The sequence below is a fragment of the Mchenga conophoros genome, linkage group LG10, assembly GCF_057382185.1.
Source record: "Mchenga conophoros isolate Kocher_MC1m ecotype Shallow Benthic linkage group LG10, M_conophoros_male_GT1.1, whole genome shotgun sequence".
In the NCBI taxonomy this organism is placed as follows: Eukaryota; Metazoa; Chordata; class Actinopteri; order Cichliformes; family Cichlidae; genus Mchenga; species Mchenga conophoros.
This window is the reverse complement of record NC_140535.1, coordinates 21,378,835-21,405,998: the sequence shown is the minus strand read 5'-3', so window position 1 is coordinate 21,405,998 and position 27,164 is coordinate 21,378,835. Positions and strand designations below refer to the sequence as shown.

Genomic DNA, 27,164 nt, shown 5'->3' with positions numbered 1-27,164 from the left:
AGTACTCCACAGCGTGGCTGGCAAGAAAGGGTATAAAAGAAGAAAAACTAATGACATGGCCACCTTGTTCACCTGATCTGAACCCCATTGAGAACCTGTGGTCCATCATCAAATGTGAGATTTACAAGGAGGGAAAACAGTACACCTCTCTGAACAGTGTCTGGGAGGCTGTGGTTGCTGCTGCACGCAATGTTGATGGTGAACAGATCAAAACACTGACAGAATCCAGGGATGGCAGGCTTTTGAGTGTCCTTGCAAAGAAAGGTGGCTATATTGGTCGCTGATTTGTTTTTGTTTTGTTTTTGAATGTCAGAAATGTATATTTGTGAATGTGGACATGTTATATTGGTTTCACTGGTAAAAATAAATAATTGAAATGGGTATATATTTGTTTTTTGTTAAGTTGCCTAATAATTATGCACAGTAATAGTCACCTGCACACACAGATATCCCCCTAAAATAGCTAAAACTAAAAACAAACTAAAAACTACTTCCAAAAACATTCAGCTTTGATATTAATGAGTTTTTTGGGGTTCATTGAGAACATGGTTGTTGTTCAATAATAAAGTTATTCCTCAAAAATACAACTTGCCTAATAATTCTGCACTCCCTGTAGTCCAATGGCTTTGCTTTGGAAATCTGACGCAACTGGTAAAAGCTGTTTTTTACCACAGTGGACACCTGTTTCTCAAGTTTAAAAGAGCCATCCAGGAACACTCCGAGGTTTCTTACAGTGGGCGAGAGATGGCTAGCGAGAGGGCCAAGGGCATCAGCTAACTGGTCTTTAACATGTCTGCCACATAGATTTGTGGACATTCATCAAATCTGACAAAACAGCAGGCTCAGAGTGAGGCCTTTCTATCTTTTTTTTTTTTTTACATTATATCCAATCTACATGTTTAGGGTTGGGACTCCAGTCTTATGTATTACATTGTCAATATATAAAAGAGGGTGTGTGCTGCACATGTCACATCTTGCAATTTCAAGGAGGGATCAGTTGGTTGTCACCGTGCACAGGTAATAATCTCTGTTCCTTTCAATGATAGCTCTCACACGGAGTTAGGTGTCTCTGAATTATCATTATTTTCCTTGCACCAGAATCTGTCGGAAGACTTTGATCATCATCATGGCTAAATCTGAAACTTGTCTCGTCAACTTGCATTACCAGGATGGCAGCGAGGGAAGCCCCTCCAACCCTGCCAAGTTCAAAAATCAGGACTTCGCTCAGATAAAAGCTGACTGCCTCCGGAAAGGAGAACTGTTTGTGGACAATGAGTTCCCACCAAACGGTCTTTCTTTGGGTGACCTGCCTGATATGAGTCCCTCACAGGAGAGTGAAGTGAAATGGCTTCGACCAGCAGTAAAATCATTTTAATTATATTTATTTTTCTTTCACTTCGAAATCTGATGGATTGTTAGTTAGCGTTTCTGTACAGTAGGAAAACAGATTCTTTTTACATGCTTGTCAGCATATTTTTCTCCACTGTCTTTTCAAGGATTTATTGAGAAAACAAGGAAAGAAGGATCAGCCTGCTTTCAGTAAAGATGGTATGTCACGATTTGACTTTGGACAAGGCGACGTGGGTAAGCAAAACTTTCTTGCCTATAGCTAATGACAATGACAACTATGTTCCACATCTTGGGAGAACTATTAGTTTCCTCCTTTTAACAGGTAACTGCTGGTTTTTGTCTGCAATATCTGCGCTGACCTTCCAAGAAAATCTGATGGCACAAGTTGTGCCAATGGACCAGTCCTTTGAGAACTATGCAGGAATATTTCACTTCAGGGTAACAAAGGATTAATAAATGTGTCTAAAGAATACTGTCACAAAACAGAAACACAACACATTGTGGTTAATTATTTCAGAGGTGGTGAGTAACGAAGTACAAATACTTTATTACTGTACTTAGAATTTTTAGGTATCAGTACTTTACTTGAGTATTTCTTTTTCTGACAACTTTTTACTTTTACTCCCTACATTTTAAACAAATATCTATACTTTCTACTCCATACATTTTCCAAACAGCCTCGCTACTTTTGTTTTAACATATTTGAGGTGAGTAATTGTTTCACGTCACTGCAAGTCTTGGTGATTGTGGCTCAAGAGTTGGCCGTTCATCTTATAAGTGGAAGGTTGCCAGTTCGAGCCCTGGCTCCGACAGTCTTGGTCATTGTGTCCTTGGGCAAGAGACTTCACCCGTTGCCTACTGGTGGTGGTCAGAGGGCCTGGTGGCGCCAGTGTCCGGCAGCCTCGCCTCTGTCAGTGCGCCCAGGGCAGCTGTGGCTACAATGTAGCTTACCATCACCTGTGTGTGAATGGGTGGATAACTGAATGTGTAAAGCGCTTTGGAGTCCTTAGAGACTAGTAAAGCGCTATACAAATAAAGGCCATTTACCATTCAAACATCAAACTGATTTGAGCTTAAACAGTAACACATGAAAGATAATCCCTTTCCCCAGTACAAGGGGAACAGTGTTTTTTTATGCTGTGAAACCTGCTGAAAAACAAGCTGAGGCAGATTTGCTGTGTTATTCAAAGGTGGCTTGAAAAAACTTTGCAGGTCAGTGCAGGATAAACAGGTTAGTTTGCTTTACTGTCATGGATGGATGATGATGAAATCACCACAGCCTGAACTATCACTGAATGGAGCTCTTAATAGAAATTATTGTGAGTTGTGATTCTTTTCTCCACTCTGAGCCATTAAAACTGATTTTAGGCCCTACATCAGGGGTGGGCAATTCCAGGCCCCGAGGGCCGGTGTCCTGCAGGTTTTAGATCTCACCTTGGGTCAACACACCTGAATCACATGATTAGTTCGTTACCAGGCCTCTGGAGAACTGCAGGAGCTAATTTAGCCATTTAAATCAGCTGTGTTGGTTCAAGGATTCATCTAAAACCTGCAGGGACACCGGCCCTTGAGGCCGGGAGTTGCCCACCCCTGCCCTACATGCTGAATCTCACTTTAACCTCTTGCCGACTTATTTTCTGTTTAGAGGCAAAGTCACGCCGAAATCTAGGCAACAAAAATTGTAGGTGTTTGTATTTTCCTTCTGTTTCTCTGCTGATGTTCAGCTTATCCTAGAAATGTCCTCCAAAGAGCTACATTTTACTTTCTTACTTTGGGTACATTTCAGAGCCTGTACTTTATTACTTTTAAAAAGAAAGTGAAGAAGTGGAGTCAGTACATCAACCTTTACTGGAGTATTTTTTAACACTAGTATCTTTACTCCTAGTACAGAAATCTAATCTAGATCAAAGTACAGAATCTCGGTACTTTTGCCACCTCTGATTGATTCTTAGCTGTCCTCTCTGTTTCAGTTCTGGAGGTTTGGAAAGTGGGTAGATGTTGTCATTGATGACAATCTGCCAACGATCAAAAAGCAGTTACTGTTTGTGTCCTCGAAATGTGGAAATGAGTTCTGGGCTCCTCTGCTGGAGAAGGCATATGCCAAGTAAATAATCATCTCTCACACTTTCATGTAAATCAGTTTAGAAGGTCACATTTCTGATATGAATGTCATTGATTTAAAAATGTTTCTCCTTCTGGGTGCCTCCTTCAGAGTTTGTGGCTCGTATGCAGACATGCATGCTGGGTTTCCATCAGAGGCCTGCAAAGACTTCACTGGAGGTGTAAACCAGACTTATAACCTGACGGAGATGAACTCAGCTGGCCATGGTGATCTTTGGCTCACATTAAACAGAGCAACTAGGTGCCAATCACTGATTTGTTGTTGGACTTACCACGAAGAGGTAAAAAACAGACAAACAAAAAACCCCAACAAAAATCAATAACAATAGATTTAAAAAAAACAACCCTTGTTCTGTCTTTTTCAGGGTGCTTTGGTCTCTGACACTGGATTGGTGAATGGCCATGCCTATTCCATCACAGGTGTCACTAAGGTAAACCAAGGAGCTAGAAATTTGCATTCAGCATAGGAAAAGAGTGAAAACAAGAGCCAAGAAAACTTAATTGCAAAAATTTTGATAGTATCAATGAATGTGATAATGTGATACCATTACTGAAGCATTTCCAATACCTGATGTCTTCACTTCATTATTTCATCTGAAGGTGGAATTAAACGGCTCCAAAGTACGACTGGTGCGAGTCATGAACCCATGGGGCCAACAGGAGTGGAACGGAAAATGGAGCGACAAGTACTTGACTTAATTAAACAACAAACAACGTCCATATATCGCTGACAATGACACAATTTGTACTAGCGTTGCACCTACACATAATCAACTCACAGTGTTATGATAAATAGACAGACATAAAACTGAAAAAAAAAAAATAGTAATTATAATTTAATCAGAAGCTGTGTATGCAAACCTACAACAGGCAGTTCAAGAATTTCTAAACATAAGATAAACAGTATAGCTGGAACAATAAGTGGTCAACAAAAGAGAGAGAGAGAAAACATAGGTATGCTGTGCAAAATGAAAATGGCCAGACATCCACAGAGAACAATAGCGGTGGATGATCACAGGATGCTTTCTAATATAAAGAAGAACAACTTATGAACTTCCAGCCAAATTAAAAACAGTGACAAACACTCTCACATATTGAAGGGGAGTTTTCAGCACAGTGCAAAATATCTATCGACCTCAAGAACAGAAATGCTGTATGTGTAGTATATATATATATATATATATATATATATATATAGTATATAAAATATATCTGTTTTGCAGCATTAAAGTCTGTCATTAACTTATTTGTTTCGTGTTCTCAGGTCAGATTTGTGGGACAAAGTAAGTCCAGAAGTTCGAAAAAAGTGTTTCAACCATGACGACGGAGAGTTCTGGTAAATTCTAAATTTTGCACACTGGTTACTCTCAATATTTTAAAAAAGCTTTTAAAAACTCAAAAACAAAAAATCATATGATCATTTTGATGCATTACCAAAGAGTTTACATCTTATTATTTATTGGTTGATATTTTATGTATATATATATATTTTTTAAATCTCTATCTGCTCATCTGTCTGCCAGGATGCAAATGGAGGACTTCTGTTCCTATTTTGCTTACGTATCCATCTGCTGTGAGACACCTAACTTTCTTGATGGAGACTTAAAATGTCAGTGGAATTGCATGATTTACGATGGCAGCTGGGTAGCAGGGACATCTGCAGGTGGCAATGTGAAACACTGTAAGACAAGTTCACTCCTATCTAAACTTTAACTATCACTAAAATAATAATATAGTTTTTACATATTTATTTTATCTGTGCAAACACAAAACCCACCATAAATTTCTAAAATGTAATTAACAAGATGAATGTTTCCTCACTCTCTGTAGCCACCTTTGCAACAAACCCTCAGTATCGCATTCAAGTGACTGTTATAGACAAGAAGGAGCCGGGAGACAAAAACATCGTGCTCTCCCTGATGCAGAAACCTCAGCAGGGAAATCGCAATGAGATACGCCTCCACCGAACTAGACTTACCATCTATAAGGTATTCATTCTCAATGTGCTTCCTTTAATTTAAATAATTGTTAAATACTGCAACTGAATACTGAAGGACAAGAAACCAAATCTTTAAAATAATTGTATCACCCTGTTATGAAGACATGAGTACTTACCTAATTGAGCAGCTGAGTTAGTAAGACAATAATAATGAAAAAATGTCTTCGCTGATTTCACATTCATTAAAGTTACTATGGAAAATGGTTCCTGTGAAACAGTTTAATGAAGTTATTCTTACCATTTTCCAATTAACAGATTCCATCAGGGGTAAGTACAAACAATAACAAATATATGAAACTTTGACTGTGCACCGAAAGTAAATTCAGCATTTTAATAACTTTAATAACAATGTACACTGAGACTCAGGAGAGTTTTTCACTATAGATATTCCTTTATATTTCTGCCAGACTCCAAAACAACGCCTGCAACAGGATTTCTTTCAGAGGAACAGCCCTGTGAAGGCAGAAAAGACTTACAGGTCTGAGCGAGATCACATTGAACTCCACAGTCTGGAACCTGGAGAGTATGTGATCATCCCATCCACCAAAGAACCCAACATCACTGCAGATTTCGCTCTCGCTGTCTACACCAAGACTGATGAATAATATCATGTAAAGAATCCTTCACATAATGAAGGATTAATATGATTAACTCAGGATAATAAAATACATGAATTATTTATTTAACAAATGACACCATAGGGTAATTTCCTATTTGTTAGCCAGACATGAGCTGTGTTATCTCTGCTAGTGGTGAAATATGGGTGGTTGGGTTAAAAATGGTCACATGATTCATACTGTCAGGGTTGTCTCGAAAAGCGGTCCCCAACCCCCGGGCCATGGACTGGTACTGGTCCGTGAGTCGTTTGGTACTGGGCCACGATAGTTGAGGCTCAGGTGTGAAATTTATGGTTTTCAGGGTTTTTATAGTTATTTTTTAAATTGTTTTTATCGTTAACTAGGTTTCCCTGGGTCTTTTCCCGTATCTTATGAATAAATCTCTTTTTTGGAACTGGTACTGGTTTTATTTTGTTGTATTCATCCAGGCCAGTCTGTTAAAATATTGTTGGACATAAACCGGTCCTTGGTGCAAAAAAAGGTTGCGGGCCGCTGGTCTAGAATACTTCCAATATAATTTTTTGCTGGGCATTTCTATTTATTTCACAGCCTGCACAGGCAAAAGCAGCCATGTAGTGCATTTTTACACAGATAACATAAATACTGATAAATAACATGACTTTATCCTAAAAGAAATAATAGGCTAAATGATTAAAATGTACAATGCTAATGCTACTGATAGTTGGCCAGGTTCATCAATTTCTATAAAACAGAATAATAATTATTTAAAAGAATAAGTTCTGTGGACACTGGGTGTTAGTTTGAAGAAGTGATGTGGTGATGCAGTGGATAAGGTTCCTGGTTTAATCACCTGATCTTCTGTGTGGACTTTGAATGTTCTCCCCTTCTGAGGACTCGGGCTTCTTCCCACAATCCAAAGACACGCATCTTCACTGGTGACTCTAAATTGGGGTTCAGAAAAAATAAGAAAATAAAACATGATGATTTTTCAGCTCTGACTCTGTTTGTTCTTGTTTTTTTCTTCTTCTACGTAATATAAATTTTAATAGAAAAACTCAATAGAGAATATTATTTGCAACATTAAGAAATCCTCACTATAAACCGTTACACACACTGTGCTGCCATAAGGAAAATATTTATAAGGTATAAAAAGAAAAGCTGGAAAATTACACACTGCACCAACAGTATTGACTTGATATAAATAAAGCTTGTGTAGTTTATTAGTTTAGCTTAGTATGTAACCCCAGATAATGTTATGGCTTGAGGGCCAATTAGCAGCAGTCTATAAAGGGCTGCCAGTTAACATCAGAGGCTGCTGCTGGAACCGTGTCCCACCACTGCGCTATGTTGTTTTATTTTGTCAGCCTCTCTAGGTTTATGTTACCTCTATTCATCGGCAGCACGTTTTAAAGCTCAGTTTTTAAAACCTTACACTGTAACTACAGCCCAGCCCATGGAGCGGTATATTAATGACTAACATCATATTGTGGATGGATTAACTTGGTGGTTCTCTTAACTGAAGTTTGGTCCGTTTACAGTATCCTGCCATGCGTTTGTATTTGTCCCTAACCATCAGGAACCCTCACATTAACTTTTATTGAGTGGAAAACAGTTAGCGTCCATCCTCCAGTTTCACATTATGCTAACTATAGCTGTGTAGCTAGCCACCACGTAGCACATCCTTATATACTAGCTAGTACAACTTTAGTAACCCTACAAAAGTCACTGCTGTTTAGTTTTCTGCTTTCATTTATGTCAGAAGTGATAGCAGAGCTGTACGTTTGAATTTTTTCAGAAATCTCTCAGTCAGAACATGCTATATTATGTTTAGATGGAAACAGGCGAGCTAATGCCCTCCTAACTTCTAATTCTGTTAAACTTCATAAATTCTGTTTTCATGGATGTCTGGATGTTAAACTTAATTGTTACACCTAGTAGAGCAGCCACACTGATCATTTTGTTAAAGATGAAAGAAACTAGACAGTTTTTAACTCTCAGCGATGCCGCAGAGTAGACCAGAAGCAAAGTTTGGACCCGGAAACAGCTAATGATGTCAGACTTAAAACTTACTTATGGGGACAAAATGCCCATCCCCACAAGTTTGAAGGCATTTTTGAGAGTCAAAATGGGGTTTTATTGTTTGGGTTACGATTTGGTTATAGTTAGGTTTAGGCCGAGGGTTAGGATTAGACATTGTTCAGTGTTGATCATTGGTTTTCTGAACACAAAGTGAGAATAAATTTGTCAAGAACTGACTTGATCAGTTCAATTATCTCACAGTTTCGAACTTTATTCAGGTGTCTCAAAGTGAGCTGGTTGAAATCCATCTGAAGACATGCTTTTGTGACCCATGAAGAGTAATATTTCAAACTCCGCCACTCTGTGTTCCTCAGCCACTGCCTCGTTTGAGTTTTGGACGAAATGCATTCTGAGATATTGCATTTCGTCATTTTGAGCTGATTGGAGACCAAAACCGCCAATCAGATTTTTTTGCATCCAAGTCTGTGATTGGCTGGTTTTGTGGCACAAATATAACGGTGTACAGAAAGAGTTGAACGCACATGGGCAGTAATGTTGAGAGCGCAAGCAACACATTGCGAGCAAGCGCAAATGCAAAAACTGAGCGAGAGGGGCTGCTTTTGTGTGTGTGTATGGATAATAGCAAACACTGAAATACATTTTTTGCACGCAGCAATGAATTTTGTTCATTCAAATTTAACTTTTCTTCGCTCAAAATAAATTTCTCCTCAAAATGCAACACTTGCACCTGCAAACTTATTTTACGTGCGCTCAAAATATTTTTTACGTGCGCTCAGAATAGTGGCACAAAAATAACGCCATAGGAAACTGCAGTCATTGTGCTATCGATTATACTCGGAACTCTGAAATTCTGCCTTCTGAGTAGGAAGATGTGGGTAATTCCAGAGTGCAGATGAGCTGCATAAAGGGCTGGACTGGGTCAAAAAAATCGGTCCGGGCATTTTGACTAGAGACCGGCCCGCCCTTATAGGAAAAACCATAAAGCCTTTGAATGAAAACATACACTGTTGTGACAGTGATGTACACTGTCTTGTTTATATATGTGAATCTATCTAATAAACTTAAACCTACACCACCCTCCCTATTCTGGTATTCTAAACAGTACTTAGCCAAAACTGCTTCATCGACTTAACTTCCTGAACTATCTACAACACATGAGAATAAGAAAGAAAAGTATTTCTTTCTGCTCCCCCTTTTCCCTCTTAATGAAAAAAAGCATCCTGGTGTAAGTTGTCTCTTAGAAACAGTTCTTAACAGTTCTTAACTTCCCTTCAACCCATTCATATCACCTTATATCACCTCAAATATCCTTTTTTTTTTCTGTCCCATTTGGTTCTTTAGCCGTCAGAATTGTTGTTGTTGATGCCCAATGGATTTACTTTACTAAGTGGATCACCACGGCCTTGCCGTATTGGTCCATTTTATCAACCTCTGTTGTTATTATTTATTTTATTTTATTTTCAGTTGTTACAGACATGACTGGGGGATAGGAAAGGGAGAAAGAAAGTTGAAGGAAAAGAAAAACAGAAGGGAAGAGGGACAGTGAGAAAGGGCACTTAAAAAGAGAAAGAAAAAAATCTCCTGGATCACCTGTTGAGAGAAAAAGAAGAGAAAACAAGCAAAAAAAAGAGAGAGCAGCATAATAAACACAACACCATTGCATTAATCTAGCTAAGTGTAAACAGCAGAAAATACTAAATATTGAATATTGTTGTGCAGCATGCAGGACCAACAGCGCACAATGTGTTTTGAGGTAGCAGCCAAGAAAGGTGTAGTTTATGTCTATGGACAGTGAACACCCGTGTGTACACCTGTGTGGATCAGCGCGTTTGTATTCAAAAGGTTTTCCCATGTAACGGTCTGCTAGAGGGTGTAGAGGGCCATAGCCCTGTCCCCCAGGGCATGAAGCAGGCATGGAGGAGATCCAGGCTCCAGACATCCAGAAGCCCCAGAGTGCGAGAGCCCAAGGAGGCCCACCGGAGGGGCATCCGTGTCACCCTCCTGGGAAGAGCTGAGAAGAGTCCCAGATGAGGGGTCACCCAGCAGCCACGGAGCAGAAGCCAGAGGGGGCTGCACTGGCGTGCCCGCCGGCTCTGCTGGCAGCCAGCTGTACCAGAGTGAACCGTAGGGCCCCCTACGTGCTGGAAGAGGCCTTACCGAGCAACAGGCGCCAGGCCCCGCCAAGTAGCCACCGGGAGTGAGCTGGTACATACCTGAGCGCCCAGCCCCGAACACCAAGAACCACCAACGCACCGACCCCCCTCAGTCACCGGCAGGGAGCTTTGCAACCCAACTATTTAAATGCATAATAATAAAATAGATTATCTTCTGAACTCCTGAAAAAGAACACCACATAAAGTGTATTATGACAAATAGTGATGGGAATTGAGAAGTCTGCTTGTCTAACAGTCCCACTTATCTGTTAGTGTGTCAGAGGAGGAAAATACCGGTGCAGACAATATGCTTCTTAGTATTGGTGGTAACTCTCAAAGGCGGGTATTAAGAACCGATAAGAGTATCGGCAAGGAATTAAATCAATACGTAATATTTGTAACGGAATGAGAGTCAGAAAATTATTATCAGTTCTCATCCCTGATGACAACACTCATCAACTTTCTTAAACTGGTCTCTAGCCCAGGCTTTCTGTTTCAGGATTTGTGCATCTTCAAATCTAAGGCAGCGTTTGATACCTAATTTCCCTCTTCTGCACATAACAGGTTAATGCAGTATTGTCTACTCCAATCAGAGACCTTACAGTGTGACCAGGTCATTCAAAATCTCTTAAGTAGATAATCTAGATAGCACAGCTATGTACTATGAATAAAAGAGTTACTGAAATTTTTTTCATTCATTGTTGAAGTAAAAATGGTAAATGGTCTGTATTTATATAGCGCTTTACTAGTCCCTAAGGACCCCAAAGCGCTTTACATATCCAGTCACCCACCCATTCACACACACATTCACACAGGTGATGGCAAGCTACGTTGTAGCCACAGCCACCCTGGGGCGCACTGACAGAGGCGAGGCTGCCGGACACTGGCGCCACCGGGCCCTCTGACCACCACCAGTAGGCAACGGGTGAAGTGTCTTGCCCAAGGACACAACGACCGAGACCGTCCAAGCCGGGGCTCGAACCGGCAACAATCCGATTACAAGGCAAACACCCAACTCTTGAGCCACACTGTGGTGCTTACATGCATGTTAACTCTGAATATTACCTGGTTCAGGGCAGGTTATGTGCTCAACAAATTGTATGTTACCATAGGGATCTAGTCAGGAGAAAAGAACCACTTTCATGAGGCATTCGAAGTCTGATTTTAGGCCAAACATTCCTCAGTAACCCATTAATCTCCCTTTGTAGTACACCCCTCAGTTCAATGACTTAGATTAGCAGAGGTGAGGCACAGCAGACAGCTCAACCCATATGGAAAAGAAATAGTAAAAACTTATATGTGATTACTCATGAAAGTGGCCACTTTCTCATTACTTTCATATATTGTTTTAGTAAGTATCCAAAACATACAAGTTTCATTATATAATTTTTCAAGGGATCTTACATCTGTTTTCAGTCTTACATGCTTTTCATACAAGTTTCACACAAGACAGATACAAACTTTATAAGATTTATATATATCTTTTCCATATGGGAAGGCCTGTGCCTCGCAGCTTTGTGGAGTTTTGTCTGCAGAGGGTCCTAGTGCTGTGGAAAACGTCACGCCTCATTCCTGTACCAATGACTCCACATCCTGGAGACCCCCAAGATTGCAAGCCTGTTGCACTGACTTCTCACGTCATGAAGATGCTGGAAAGACTCATCCTTGACCAGCTCTGACCTATTTTCAGGCTACATCAGGATCACCTTCAGTTCGCTGCAGGTTGATGCGTCTCTTGTGTCCTGGATTGTTGATTACCTCACAGGAGGACCACAAGATTACAATATCACCGTACGTTCTCTATCATATTGAGACTATCTCTCCACTCCGTTACATATTCCATATGTAATGAGGAGTGCAATTGAAGCCAGAGTTAATTTACCAACTTGTGCATATATACACAGCACGCCTCCATTGTGGTCATGAGAGGCGACCATGATCAGTGGTCACCTCTCATGACCATGATCAATGGACATGACATAAGAATTTACATATTATTGATCAAGGAACTGACCTCCCAGCCCATTGTTCATTCAGTGGGCTGGTTTCAGTCATTATGCAAATGTATGTTTATAAGATTGTGGAAACCTGCAGTTAGCTGAGACTGAAGAAGTCACTTGGACGAGTGACGAAACATTTCTCCCACTGAAAATGCTACGTCCATAGGAACAGAATCAACTTTTGGAGAATTACTTACCTGGATGATTGAGCATGCATCAAGACGACATTTAACTCATTCACTGCCAGCCATTGGCAGTGAATGAGTTAAACCCATTGACTCATTCACTGCAATTGACGGCTATAGACGTCAATGGCAGTGAATGAGTTAACAATATTTCATAATAAACTTTATTGTATTTTATTACAAAAGCAAGAACTTAAAATTGCATTACCTCATCATCTAAAACCTGAGACTTGGTGATGTACAGGATTCCTATACAGTATCTGCATTTTTACAGACACATCACTGTACATTACTATCACAACCACAACACTCTCTCTCTCATTTTCTTCTCTCATTCCAACTAAATGAACATTTCTACAGGTAACAATCACAACCACTTCAACTAAATAAGATTTTCTTGTTTGTTTTTTTCAGTCGACATTTTCAGGGAACATGATATGGTATTAGCTTCGGGCAGCAAAGAAATATGTCAGGCATCCTTTGTTACGCTAACATGTTAAAACATGGTAAAATGTGTGTGACAGCTCTACGATAAGAGCGAGCTTGTTTCAAACTCCAGGCCAAATGCACACCCCATATTTAAGTGAAGTACAAGAAAAACAAACGCAGCAATCACTCTTTGTGTAGGCACTGCTGGAAAAAGACATACTGAGATGTATTTATTTGTATTGATCACTGTGTAGAAATGTGGTTAAATGATTGAAACACTGGAAACTGATCTGCTCACTGTAACTCAGCCAACAGTTTTGTCAAAACATCAGTTTTAATGAGGAACAGAAATAATAGTTTTAACACACTCCTCCTCATATTTCTGCCTCTTATTCCAAAAACATGAATATGATAGTGGTAAATATCACAACCACATTAACGAAATAAGGTAAAATGCTCATGACAGTTGTCCCAACTTCTAACAGCCATCTAAAACTTTTTGTAGGACCAATGCCCAACATGTAATAAATAAATATATAATTTCCTTTATTTGATTTCAAACCCCAAACTTTTACTGTCATTACCTTAGCCTTTTTTCTGCCATAATACCAATACAAGTTTCCTTTTTCTATTTACTAAATAAGACAAACATTAACCCGAGTGACCAGCTGGAAAGAAAAAAAATAACTACTGGTAATGTTTTTAATTACATTTAATAATTTTAACTGAAAGATAGACTCAACAGGATAATGTAGTAGCAGCAACACCTTTGAAGAAGATGATATTTTAACATGTTCTCCTAAAAGACGTGGAAAACTTCATTCTGATCACAAAAACAAAGCAAACAAACAAACTGTATTTATTTATTCAGTTATATTGTGCTAAAATGAAAACACTACATTATTTGATGCCACAGTGTGCATGGTAAGAATGTATATACAATTTTTTTTCTAATACAAGTGTAAGCACAGCAAATTATTGAAAGTTAGACTTCATGCCTGGTTGTCACTGTGTGTGAACATGTCCAAACCCATGCTGGATTTCAGCAGATGGAGCAATATGCAAATTACAAGAAATCAAATTATCAGGTGTCATGGTTTTGCACCTGTTTTTTCCAGAGAAAATCTATTTTGTTGTCCAACCCATTCCTCTCAGCCACAGCCTATAATAGCTGTTCTATATTTTTGGGGGTGGGATTTCAAACTTGTGTAAGACAGTGTGAATATAAGATGCTGCACATATCAAATTTGGCAATTCCAAGGTGTTTCTCTTGCGAGGAAGAATCAATTGCTTGCCACCGTGCACAGGTAATAATCTCTGTTCTTTCAAGCAAAACCTTTAAATTAGAGTTTTGTGTCTCTGAATTTATTTATTTTTTCCTTGCACCAGAATCTCTCTGAAGACTTCGTCATCATCATCATCATGGCTAAATCTGAAACTTGTCTCGTCAACTTGCGTTACCCAGATGGCAGCGAGGGAAGCCCCTCCAACCCTGCCAAGTTCAAAAATCAGGACTTCGCTCAGATAAAAGCTGACTGCCTCCAGAAACGAGAACTGTTTGTGGACAATGAGTTCCCACCAAACGGTCTTTCTTTGGGTGACCTGCCTGATATGAGTCCCTCACAGGAGAGTGAAGTGAAATGGCTTCGACCAGCAGTAAAATCATTTTAATTATATTTATTTTTCTTTCACTTTCAAATCTGATGGATTGTTAGTTAGCGTTTCTGTACAGTAGGAAAACAGATTCTTTTTACATGCTTGTCAGCATATTTTTCTCCACTGTCTTTTCAAGGATTTATTGAGAAAACAAGGAAAGAAGGATCAGCCTGCTTTCAGTAAAGATGGTATGTCACGATTTGACTTTGGACAAGGCGACGTGGGTAAGCAAAACTTTCTTGCCTATAGCTAATGACAATGACAACTATGTTCCACATCTTGGGAGAACTATTAGTTTCCTCCTTTTAACAGGTAACTGCTGGTTTTTGTCTGCAATATCTGCGCTGACCTTCCAAGAAAATCTGATGGCACAAGTTGTGCCAATGGACCAGTCCTTTGAGAACTATGCAGGAATATTTCACTTCAGGGTAACAAAGGATTAATAAATGTGTCTAAAGAATACTGTCACAAAACAGAAACACAACACATTGTGGTTAATAATTCCAGAGGTGGTGAGTAACGAAGTACAAATACTTTATTACTGTACTTAGAATTTTCAGGTATCTGTACTTGAGTATTTCTTTTTCTGACAACTTTTTACTTTTACTCCCTACATTTTAAACAAATATCTATACTTTCTACTCCATACATTTTCCAAACAGCCTCGCTACTTTTGTTTTAACATATTTGAGGTGAGTTATTGTTTCACGTCACTGCGAGCCTTCAAACATCAAACTGATTTGAGCTTAAACAGTAACACATGAAAGATAATCCCTTTCCCCAGTACAAGGGGAACAGTGTTTTTTTTATGCTGTGAAACCTGCTGAAAAACAAGCTGAGGCAGATTTGCTGTGTTATTCAAAGGTTGCTTGAAAAAACTTTGCAGGTCAGTGCAGGATAAACAGGTTAGTTTGCTTTACTGTCATGGATGGATGATGATGAAATCACCACAGCCTGAACTATCACTGAATGGAGCTCTTAATAGAAATTATTGTGAGTTGTTTTCCCCACTCTGAGCCATTAACCCCCTCGGGCTCAAATTAAACCTTTTGTTGCTAATGCACAACCAAGTCCTGCAGTGGTACTTCTGAGTAAAAAAAACTCATAAAATATGTATGTGGGATAATCAGGTTGGTGGAGAGTCCCAGATTTAAACCCAGTGCGAGTTACCCCCCAAAGAGGGATCCTCAATCTAATCACATGAGCCGAGGTGTAAAAATGGGTTTAAATCTGGGACTCCCCACCATTTACCCTTAGAACTGAAGAAGCTTCTCGGATGAGAGGTGAAACGTCTTCAAGCAACTTAAACAAGTCCAGACGCTTTTCTTTCCAAGCTCCTTAGACTACAATGACCTGGATGACTGAGAACCTTTACAGACACATGAGCCAAGGTGTGAAAACGGGTGTGGGTCACAATCAGCCAAGGTTTCGGGTGAGCTCATTGTGAAACCTAGCCCCACCCTATCATGTGATTTCCTGAGGTCATATGGCCCAGGGTGTGAGTGGGCGTTAAGGCGTCTGGGAAGGGATCTCAAAACTGGATTATAGATGGCAGACAGTTGGTGTCGTAAACCACCACCTCTGTTCAAAGATGGTCGCTCACAGTGGACGTAAATGGCTTCTTTCACTCCTCTTTCTCAAGCTTCTCAGATGAGAGGTGAAACGTCCAGACGCTTTTCTTTCCAAGCTCCTTAGACTACGATGACCTGGATGACTGAGAACCTTCACAGATTTAGTCAGCATTGATTTAACTTGAACAACATACACTGAAACTTGGGAAACAATTTCATCATATACATTCCTTCATGTACATTCCAGGAGGGGTGGTATGAAAAAAGAATGCTTGGACATTGCTAGCATAATGGACGGGGTTCCCACACAAATCCAAACCAACTTCCTTCAAGCCAAAGACTAGAAAATATGGTGAAGCATATCTTTGTTTAGGTGTTTAGGTGGTGGTGGTGGTGGGGGGGGCAAACATTTTTCTTATAAAACAAAGGGGGGCCTAGCAAAACAGTTTGGGAACCACTGACTTAAGGAGAATGGTTTGGTTTCACCTTCAGTGGACTTCAGTAGTCCTGCTAAGACTCTTTATGGCTATCATGATCCTGAAACGTCACATCCTGTTTTCTTGAGATCTTGAAATAGCTTGATGACAAATGTTAATTGTAAAGCTTTAAACCTTCTCTTCTGCTTCTAGGCCCTGTCAAGGAGGGGAAGATGAAAAAGATGACCATCTTTCTGAGGTTTGAAAAATCTGTGTTGTATATTTTTCCTCCAAGTGTTATAGCCTCTATTTCACACTGCTGCTGATAAGAAAGAGATAAATTTTGCTCTCTTGTAGATCTGAGACAAAGACAATGAGAAAGCCACTGATGAGGATCCAAACTATGCCTTATTTAAACTCTATGCTGATCAGGTGTCAATCTTTTTCTCTTTCTTCAAATCTTTACTTTTTCCTGATATGCATCGATACATTTTAGTTGTTTCTCTGCCTCTTGGTAGAATGATGAGCTGCTTTCTGTACAACTCCAGAAGCTCCTGAATGACAGATTCCCTCATGGTAAGATGAACATGTGTGCTATGAAAGGTTCAAAATCATCATTCATATCTTGTTGTTGATTGTTTGCTTTTATAGAAAAAATTAATGTTTTTCAACAGGGAATGGCCACAGGGGCTTTAGTTTGGATGCCTGCAGGAGTATGATTGCCTTGGTGGATGTATCCTAAATTATACAGTTATTTTCCTTTTGCTTTTATGTGATGCCACACCCAAAATGATCAAAGTTGATGATCAAACTGACAACTGGCCACATTTCTATTAGGAGTAAGAACTTTTTTGTAAGATATCCTTAACCTGCACAGCTCGATCAAAGGATGACAATGACCTTTACTGAATTCTCAATTCTCTGGAAGAAGATTCAAGAATACAAAGTAATGCAGCAAGTATAGTCTCCAAGATTAATACATAATTTAATTATTTCTTCAACTTTTAGAGTTTTTTTCCCCCAAAAAACTTTCAGTTTAAAATTTTAAAAATGAGATATGTTCAAACTACTATTTGCTTCTAAATGTAAGTTCATCCTGCTTGTAGAATCTCTTTCATCGCTCTGATGTGAATGAAAATGGATCCCTGTCTGACGATGAGCTCCAGAAGGCGATTAAAGCCGCAGGTAACACTAATTATTGTCACATTTGAACACATTTAAGTGTAGTAACACATTTGGAGCTTGCTTCGTGTTATAACTGGAGAACTCCTCACTGTCTCCTCGTGTCTTTATCAGGAATGGATGTTAATGATGCCAGTGTGGGGCTGATGATGTCTCGGTATTCAGGCTTCTCCACCACCTCTTTGGAGGAGTTCACCACTCTCATGTTGCGCCTGGATAAGATGTCAGGTAATAAATCCACATCTTTTATCTATTCCAAAATGTGCTTAGACGTCTGTTGCATGGGGGTTTTCTCCACAGACATTTTCAAGGGCAAATCATCTGATGGTGAGATCCACCTGACCTGGGATGAGGCGAGTATATTTAATACCACTTAATACTCTTTAATGGTGCACTTTAATAAAAGTGTCACTATTAATTAACCTTTGCTATTGTGTGTAATTATAATATTAGGATAAGTAAGAATTGCCTTTTACTATTATAGGTGTGTTAAGTGTAAGTGTGTTAAGAAAATGACTCTTTCAGTCTTTTATCCATGCATAATCATGCATGTTACTATAGTTTTATAGAGTAAATTCAGAACACATGAGAGAACTGTAATACAGAACCATTACAGTGCAGAAATTAGCCATAAACGAAATAAATTGTACGTCTAAAAGTTGCCTTTTCTTTCATTTCAGTGGTCTCTCATCTCCATGTATAACTAGACCAGACCAAATCAGGAGAACTGAAAAGATTCCTGCAATCATACTTGCTTTTAAGTCTTAATGCACCAGCTTTTACAGGGGTGACCAGGTTGAGATTATGTTTTTTTCCTTTTGCTTTTTCTTTCTTTCAAACCAAACCACTGTAGGCCAAAAATGTGATCTTTTTTGTCCATTTCCTTTCATAATTTTCATAATACAAAATGTTATCATTATTCAAGTTACCAGCAATGGCTAGCAAAAGTTCCATTCATAAACTATTAGGGTGCCATGGTCAGATAGGTATACCTGCTAATTAGTGCTTAGTAACTTTATAACATACTAGAACTAGGTTTTAGAGCCAGTTTAAGGGGTGCAGTTTGGGGGGGGGGGGGGGGGGGGTTTCAGAGGGGGGGATTACTTGGGGAATCCCCAAAGTATTTAGACCAAAAAATGTAAACCATTTTCTTTATTTTTCCTTTTTTGTTTAATATTGTTGTGACACAAATGAGCAAACTGATTATTTGACAGTTAACTTTCCTACATTCTATTACTAAGAGGTTGGATGAAGTTAGGATCAGTCAATCAGTGATCTAACTTCCTCAACAGTGATCAATATCTGTGTTTGAGCAAATTATACATTAAAAAAATGCCCATGTTAAGTAAAACATATTGTGAAATAGGCATAATAGTGACTCAGCAGCATTAATGGTGAAAGCAAATAAATATGTTTAACTGTCAATTCTCTATATCTCCAACTTTCCTTTGCAATGATTATATAGCAATAAAAAATGATACCCTCTGAATTCTCTTTTGTACTTATTTCAGTATGGAATTAAGACTGACCAGGAGCAGTAGAAACTGTGAATCAGACCTTATTTTATTAGTCCATCACTGAATACACCAGAAAAATAAAAAGTGAATGAACACATCACCAGTTCAGAAGTCAAATCTGCAGTTTAGCAGCTGAGATAAAACGTACGATTTACACTCATTCATTTAGGACAGGATACAAGAGGCTCTCTAGAAAAAACCCCTCATATTCAACATTTTTATTTTTACAAAGATAAAACACAAATCTGCATTTCTTTGCCAGGGACTGTGAAATATTTGCACACTTTCAGTCTGTTCATTGTATGGTGGTTACAGGAAAAGGTTGGTAATGTACTATAATCATATTAATGTTCCATGAAAAGACTATAACCAACAATAAACTTACCCTACTAACAAGTACTGTCATCTTACTCAGTTTGAGCTTTACTGCTGTTCAGAAACATTATGAAGATCAAAAATCCACATTGCTGCAGTGGGAGGATGGTCTTTAAAATGAACACAAACATTGCAGTTCATCCTGTTCTAGTCTTAAAGCCCCACTAGTCCACCATGTATGCATTAATCCACAGTGAAAAATAGTCCTTAAAAATACATTTTCCCAATTTCCTCCAGTTTGAGGATTTTCCCCCTAAACATTTAAATAAGTCTCTTACATACAGCTTCATGTTAAGATGTTAAAATGTTTATTTTTCAGTAGGAACCACCCTACAGGTTCAGTTAGCACTAAGTGTTTAAAGAAAAAAAAATCATTTGCTTTTTTAAGGGATGTCTTTTAAACAAAATATAAATATTCTCAAAACACAGAGTGCAGTTTGGAGATGTTTTCTGTGTGTGCTCTCAGTCCTCCTCTTTCTCGATATAGCTTTTAGATGCAGAGCGGGCCATCTGCCTGGCCATGTACCTCTCTCTTGCCGAACTCACAGTCTGATCTGTGCTGCGCTTTGCAAACTTGTTTGTCTTCTCTTCCGCTTCCTCTTTCTCCTCGCCTTGATTTTTCTGCTCATCTTTGTTCTCTATTGTGCATTCAACTTCTTCCTTCCTTTCAAGTTCATTTTCTTCCTTGTTCATGCCCTTCTCCTTCTCTGGTTCCTTCCGTAGTGCCTGCTCTTCCTCCAGATGTCTGTCTTTCCTCTTGTCTTCATCCGGTTTCCTTCTCTTTTCCCTCTCCCCATTCTTATCCCGTTCTCTTTCTCTGGAGCTCCTCTCCCTCTTTCCATGCCTGTCGTCCCTTTCGGTATCACCTCTGCCTCCTCTACCTCTGTCGTCTTCTCTACCTCGGTCTCTGTCTCTCCTTCTATCTCTGTCGCTTCTTCTTTCTCCATGCCTGTCATCTCTTTCCCTTCCCCTGTTTCTGTCTCTTTCTCGCTCTCTATCTCTATTCCTTGCTCTGTCTTGGTCTCTGTGGCTCTTTTTATGTCTGTCTCGCTCCTTCTCCTTTTCCCTCTCCTTTTCGTCACCGCTCCCTGATGAAGGTGACCTCTGCCTGTACTGGCGTTTTGAGTGTGCAGAGCCGCCCCCAGGCTTGCTAAACCCAGATTTCTGCTCATGTGCCTCCTCGATGTCACTGCTTGAACTTGGGATATTTTCATTGGATGGAGGCGAGGAAGCAGGTGAAGTCTTTTCTGTGTCTTTTGAATCCTTTGAAGTTTGAGGTCTGTAAAAGAAACAGTGATATAATAAAGACTCCGAAAAAAAAAAAACAAAAAACATGCACATGTTCATCGGTGAGCAAGTAATGAGAAGCTATGACTGACTTGTTCGCAGAGCGATCTGGTATTGCCTCCTCTCCTACAGTCTGATTCAACAGGTGCCGATAAAAGCCACTCAGGTCTTTTTGTTTCTTCACATCCAAAGCAGCTAAGTAAACACAAATTTTAACAAATCACACATACTTTGTATTTAAAATATCCAAAATGCTCAAAGATTACAAAAAGTTGCATCAGTCATTCACAGACATTAATAACAACTGCTAAGTATCACTCCAACCTTCCATCTCTGCCTCTCTCTTCTCTCTCTCCTCCTCCTCCTTCTGTTCCTGCAGTTTTTGCCTATAGGCGGATGTAACATAAGCCTCTTTATCCGCAAACTTCTCTCCCTCTGCTTCTCTTTCCTTCTGAATCTTCCTCTCCTCCCTTCGTTCTTGCTCTTTCTTTCGGTCCTCTACTGCTTTCATTAACTGGTGGATATATTTTGGCTGTAACAAAGAGAGACAGACAAATTTTCATCTCATATATTACGTCAAATGGACATCAGAAAACAACTTGAACCGAACAGCAGCACTGAGGTTTTGTTACTACTCCAGCTGCTTAGTTTTCAAGCACAGCTTTATAAGCATTCAGCATAAATTAATTTACCTTTTTGTCTGTGCCTCCCAGGATTTTTTTGCTGGTCTCTAGTCTCTGTTTTTGAATGTCATCGTACACAGCATCGTAGTCATATACAGTACTGTCCTGTTCCAGGGCCTTCTGCATCTCCAGACGCGTCTTCAGAAAGAAGGAAAGTGGAAGACAGAAAGATGAAGGCATCAAATCACTGTTTGTTTGTTTTTAATTTAATTGAATCTTTTAATTTTTCTTCTTACTTGTTTCATCATCTTCTTTTTTATAGATTCTCTCTGCAGGCTTTCCCCAACTGAGGTCTGAGGGAAAAAACATACAAAAATAAATTCAGTATATTTAGAAAGAAGCCTGCTAACAAGCAAGCTAGTTAGTGGATAAACTTCTTTATTATTTATTTTCAGTTTCTTAATAGACAAAATACTTGAATAAAATTCATTTTACTAAGTGACAAAGTACAAATTGTAATGTCTTGTTTATAACAAATCTGTTTACCCACCTCTTCATCGGAGTCATCATCGAATACAGAGGGTTTTGGTAAGGTAGTGGTCTTTGATAATCCCTTCTTTTGTGGCAAAATGAGCCCATACCTGAGGATAATCACGAAACAGAGGTTCTTAAATTAGGATTAAGATTAGGATTCAACTTTGTTGTCATTACACATGTATAAGTACAGGGTAACAAAATACAGTTTACATCGAATCAGAAGTGCAAGAGCAGTAAGTGCAAAAGTGCGATTATACACAGATAAGGGTAGTTTAAAAGGTAGGAATCATTATGAACGGATTCTGACAAATAAGTATACAGATGTTTATATTGCTATACAGAGAGCAAATATACAGATGTACTACGCACAAACGCACAGATGTATACATGTGTAGAGTTATACAAATGATCTGTATAGCATACAGATTCAACGGCACATTTGACAAGCTTTCACTGGTTATCATAATGATTATGCATCTTCAATGGGGACAACAGCAAAGGCTTTAAACTGACTGTGACACCAAGCAAGCATATTATTTGTTTGTTTTTTACGAAATAGACCAAATTGTATTTTGAATGACTAGCATTTGCTGTGAACTCTTCCCAACTACAACCATCTGTTCGGGTTAAAATAAAATAAAAAAAAATAATAAGCTGACAGAGGAGTGGTAACCATGAAAAACACAAAACGGGTTTTTTGATAACCAACGTTAAGGAGCTGCTGTTTAATAAGTTATGAGAGAGACTAGCATAACGTTAGCATTTCGCTAGCTGGGTCGCTAGCTGCAAGGAGAGCCGACGTTTTTATACAAAACCCCGAGCTGGTACTACACGGCTGATATAGTGAAATAAGCTCTTTTAGCACGACTCTAAGCTTTACCGTAACAACCTGAAACAATATAATAACATGTTGTTATAATCATGCTAGCATGTCTGCAACTCACTGTTTCGTAGGGACCGCCATCTTGCTCCGCTGGCTGTGGACTCGCACAGCAGATTCGACACAATTTCAAGCGGCTACAAACACAAGCTTCAACTCAGCAGGCAGTAAATAAGGTCACCGCATGAAGGAGCCATATCCATGTTTTTGGGGAGTGTTATTTGCTGCTGTTATGGGTTTGACCCTCTTGACAAATGTACGGACGTCTAACGCATAGAGGTAACATTAGATAAACATCTGCATTCTCAATCATCCAGGAAAGTAAATCTCCAAAAGTTGATTCTGTTCATCTGGACATAGCGTTTTGTGGGAGAAACATTTCGTCACTCATCCAAGTGACTTCTTCAGTCTCAGCTTACTGCAGGTTTCCCCAAATCGTACATTTGCATAATGTCTGAAAACAGCCCACTGAAGGAACAATGGGCTGGGAGGTCAGTTCCTTAATCATAATTATGCAAATTCTCATGACTATTGATCAACAACCACTGACCAAAACCCACTGATCAAAGACCACTGATCATTGGCCATGAGTACCATTCACAGAGAGTTGGGGAATTGCTGCAATCACAGCATTGTAAGATGTACCCTTAGCGAAAGATGTACCCTTAGGCCCCCTTCTCGATTCAGAGGAACTGACCTCCCAGCCCATTGTTCCTTCAGTGGGCTGGTTTCAGTTAATATGCAAATGTACTGTTTATAAGATTTGGGGAAACCTGCAGTCAGCTGAGACTGATGAAGTCACTTGGATGAGTGACGAAACGTTTCTCCCACAAAACGCTACGTCCAGATGAACAGAATCAACTTTTGGAGATTAGATAAACTCCGACTTGCTTACCTGGACAGGTAATACATAATTCGGTAATACTGACGCTCATATAAGCTATTATTACAACTCGTGTACATAGAACATGTGTCAAATGTTTAAACTGAAAAAAAAAATCATTTTAAGGGAAAAAAATGTCACCTTGAATTTGACTGTAGCCACAGGGACAGGGCCATGTTTATATAGCATCCAAGTTTCAAGTTCAACTTTCAGATTTTCAAGTCGTTTATTTGTCATATAAAGGTATCAATGGCACATTACTACCAGCAGTTAAATTCTTAGGCTCAGAGCCCCCTCAATATTGCACATAGAAAGGTAAAATTGCACACAAGAAACACTTAGATAACAATAAGATGAACTATATAAATAAAGAAAATATATATTTATTTAAAATAAGAAAAGAATAAATCAGTACAGTTTACTATAAATATTGTAGGAGCTGTAGTGGAGAGGTAGTGGTATGTACATGTACAGTGACTGTGCAAAATAAACCCATCTTGGGAACTGAGGAGATCTTTTGGCAGATGAATTTTGTCCCACTCTTGTGTGATATAGGATCTGGTTTTTATTCATGGTAAATGGACTGATTCTTAGCTTGACTCATAGCGCTTTTATACAACATGCCACATTCAACCAAGCTCTGCCCAGCTTTACCACTTTGAAATTCTGCCTCTGTAAGATGCTCTTTTTATATTCAGTTATGTTACTGACATGTTGCAAATAAAACAAGTTAGCCTACTAATTCTGCTGCTGCCGTTATATACATAAAGTGCATGTGCAGCAAAATGGAGTTTGTAAGTGTAAGTATCTACTTGTATTCTATACTGCATATAATATGCTGCATTAGTATGTACCCAGCATTTTACTGAAGCTGAGTTTATTATCGCTACTTCTGCTGGTTTGGTACTGTCACATGTGTAAGTATAGCTACCATGTGAGAACCACAAAGTGACAAGCTCAAAAATGTTTTCAACTTAGCAACCGATAAAGTCTGAGAATTTCCGAGAACAGCTGACCCTCAAGGCCTAGTTTATTACTAAAATTCATCATAAGGAAGTTTGAAATGCTTGTTTTTTCAATGATTTCAAATGGCACTACAAATTGTGATCTGAAAAGTAACTTGTAGGCTAATTAAAGCTTAGTAGCAAATGTAATATGTGCCTCGGAGATGTGGCACTGTAATAGTAAAGTACATGATATTGGTATTTGAGTATAGCATTTATGTTTTATCTACCACTGCTAAATTTTCATTTGCCATGACCATCACTAAAACATGAATGGCTGACTTTTCTACAAAAAGTCAGTGATTACAATGCATTACAACTGTAAGATTTAAATATAATTATTACAATATCTTAATTGTAATTTGTGAAAATATTTACAAACTAGTAAGCCCCTTACCATACATGATTTCACCCCAAATCCAGCACCCTGAGGCTGCTTGCAAAGCGGACAGAAGGAGGCCAAGGACTAGTGAGTGTCATATCCAGGATGAAACAACAAACATCCATGAGTACATCAGGAAGATGGCCACAACTGATCATGTGCTTAGTTAATAGTTTAGGCAGCAGAAAAATATATATTTTTAAAAACCTAATTTACTGTAGCAGAACTGGGCTTTAATATTTTCTGTATTGGTACAGCTCCTTCACCTCCCTAGAGTTGATTCATTAAAGGTTCCTTACCTCCAAAGTGGAAACAAATTCTACAATAAATCACCACAATGACCAAAAACCAAAGTGTACTGAAATTTGTGACCGAACATCAACAAAGTGCAATAGCATGAAAGTAGTCATTTATTATTAAAAACAATGGGAGGCCCATAGGGACGCCTCACATTGCTCAAAGTGCTCCTTAAATAGATGAGTTTTTAACTGTTGAGAAATCAAGTGCTGATAAATCTCAAACACCTTTCATTTATTTTAATTTGATTTGTTTTGTCAAATGCTCTCTTCTAAACCTGTACGTTAATTCATTCCATTAAATAAGATCAAAGAGCGCACGGCTCACCTGTGATTAAAGCTGTAGCTTTCAGTCCCAGCCGCCTCATCTGAGTGACTCTAAATCCAAACACCATTATCTCTTCCGTAATCTGCATCTCATCTCCCCTGTGGCCTTACTGCTAATCCTTGCGATTCACGACCAAACCTGCCTGATAGATGAACGGACTATATGGCGATCAAATGAACTATGCAGTGCTGGTTAAATGGACAGGTAGGTTTACATAAGGCCAGAAGAAGTGCTTTAAGTAACATTCACGTAGTAGGGCTAAGATATGTGGATATTGGTGACTAAAAGAAACATTTTCGCTTTTTGTGCAACAGAGAAAATAGGGAGAAAAGGAACTACCAGTGCCTTTAAGGAAATACAGTGAATTATTGTTTAATGCCTTAGTTTTTGATTTTTAACAATTAAGTCTGTGCAGACGAATGGAGAGAGTGAAACCAGATTTCACAACAGGTAATGGCAGTAGTAGTCCTGGCATGATGAATCTGTGCATACCTCCACGTGCTGGTCTCTGGGCTGTGTTACACTTGCTGATGATGACACACATTTAATATATTTACGTCTGTGGTTTTTGACAGGTTCCTGTTATCCTTGATCTGTGCCCTCAGACAACAAAGATAACAGTGTAGCTGTACAGGTTTGGACAGGAAGCTACTTGCGTATGCTTACAAAATATCATATGACTGCTGGCTGGTAGACTACAGGAAGGTGCCCCATTTTTTTCTTTTCCCCAGCCTTAAGCATGAGTACAACAGGTTTAGACTAATTCTCTTTAGCCATTTTCTACAAAGGTTTTTCCAATTTAGTCTTGCTTTTCAGATTTGAGAGCAATTTACGAAAGTGGATTTGGTAAAGTCTTTGGTCTCAGATCATTGTAAATTAATTAAACTGACAGCAGCATATGTATAAAAGTATTTTATGCAAATAAACTCTCTTAAATCAATAAACCGCATTAAGAAGCACTTTGAGATCATTATACATCTATCAATATTAATATCTTTTGTTGCTATATTTAAAATATTAAAGATACAATCTATTTAAAATTAAAGCAGCATGCCTACAGAGTATTAGGATATATTTGTCCTCAAGCTTCATTAGTTTAACTACAACAGTCCTAAAGTAGTAGTCTGTGTGAGTAGTTTCAAGGAAAAGCCACACAGTATAGTATGCTGACTGCTTAGTTTCCACTGCCCAAAACATTGTAAAAGCCTCCTTTCACCCTGTCACCACTGGTTTGACTTTCTGCCCTCAGGCAGACGCTACAGGTCACTAAATCTCAGACTAACAGTTGTGGAAACAGTTTGTACCCTAAGGCCAGTACCACTCTCAACCAACATGCAAAGTGAACAATCACAGTACACACTCGCACACACTG

General features: G+C 39.0%; 3 protein-coding genes across 7 annotated transcripts; 2 read left to right on the top strand and 1 right to left on the bottom strand.

Annotated features, from left to right (window-relative positions):
• The first annotated feature begins 752 nt into the window (after positions 1 to 752).
• Positions 753 to 7,046, top strand: LOC146565858 (calpain-1 catalytic subunit-like). Of its 2 annotated transcripts, XM_085289272.1 has the most exons (13): positions 753 to 1,017; positions 1,099 to 1,360; positions 1,497 to 1,584; positions 1,673 to 1,788; positions 3,321 to 3,454; positions 3,563 to 3,752; positions 3,837 to 3,902; positions 4,072 to 4,157; positions 4,736 to 4,807; positions 4,995 to 5,152; positions 5,302 to 5,459; positions 5,726 to 5,737; positions 5,878 to 7,046. In XM_085289272.1, the coding sequence occupies exons 1-13, from the start codon at positions 896 to 898 to the stop codon at positions 6,073 to 6,075; spliced, it is 1,662 nt and encodes a 553-aa protein (XP_085145398.1). In that variant the 5' UTR covers positions 753 to 895; the 3' UTR covers positions 6,076 to 7,046. The 2 variants fall into 2 exon arrangements, with proteins under 2 accessions (XP_085145398.1, XP_085145399.1); XM_085289273.1 differs by lacking the exon at positions 753 to 1,017 and having other exon boundaries at positions 1,051 to 1,360.
• A 7,024-nt stretch (positions 7,047 to 14,070) lies between these two features.
• Positions 14,071 to 18,741, top strand: LOC146565857 (calpain small subunit 1-like). 4 transcript variants are annotated; one of them, XM_085289275.1, is made up of 12 exons: positions 14,071 to 14,162; positions 14,245 to 14,511; positions 14,648 to 16,434; positions 16,712 to 16,757; positions 16,856 to 16,930; positions 17,017 to 17,074; positions 17,173 to 17,231; positions 17,376 to 17,444; positions 17,605 to 17,683; positions 17,795 to 17,908; positions 17,981 to 18,033; positions 18,361 to 18,741. In XM_085289275.1, exons 7-12 carry the CDS (start codon positions 17,214 to 17,216, stop codon positions 18,385 to 18,387), a joined length of 360 nt encoding a protein of 119 aa, XP_085145401.1. In that variant the 5' UTR covers positions 14,071 to 14,162; positions 14,245 to 14,511; positions 14,648 to 16,434; positions 16,712 to 16,757; positions 16,856 to 16,930; positions 17,017 to 17,074; positions 17,173 to 17,213; the 3' UTR covers positions 18,388 to 18,741. The 4 variants fall into 4 exon arrangements, 2 of the variants coding, with proteins under 2 accessions (XP_085145401.1, XP_085145400.1); XR_014894163.1 differs by having other exon boundaries at positions 14,077 to 14,162; positions 14,648 to 14,735; positions 14,824 to 14,939; ... (1 more) ...; positions 17,173 to 17,444; positions 17,795 to 18,033; XM_085289274.1 differs by having other exon boundaries at positions 17,795 to 18,033.
• Positions 18,742 to 19,222: 481 nt separating this feature from the next.
• On the bottom strand, positions 19,223 to 23,103 carry nsrp1 (nuclear speckle splicing regulatory protein 1). The gene is made up of 7 exons (XM_085289270.1): positions 22,964 to 23,103; positions 22,033 to 22,123; positions 21,779 to 21,835; positions 21,552 to 21,680; positions 21,184 to 21,391; positions 20,952 to 21,054; positions 19,223 to 20,851 (listed from the first exon to the last, which is right to left on the bottom strand). Exons 1-7 carry the CDS (start codon positions 22,981 to 22,983, stop codon positions 20,035 to 20,037), a joined length of 1,425 nt encoding a protein of 474 aa, XP_085145396.1. The 5' UTR covers positions 22,984 to 23,103; the 3' UTR covers positions 19,223 to 20,034.
• Positions 23,104 to 27,164: the final 4,061 nt, after the last annotated feature.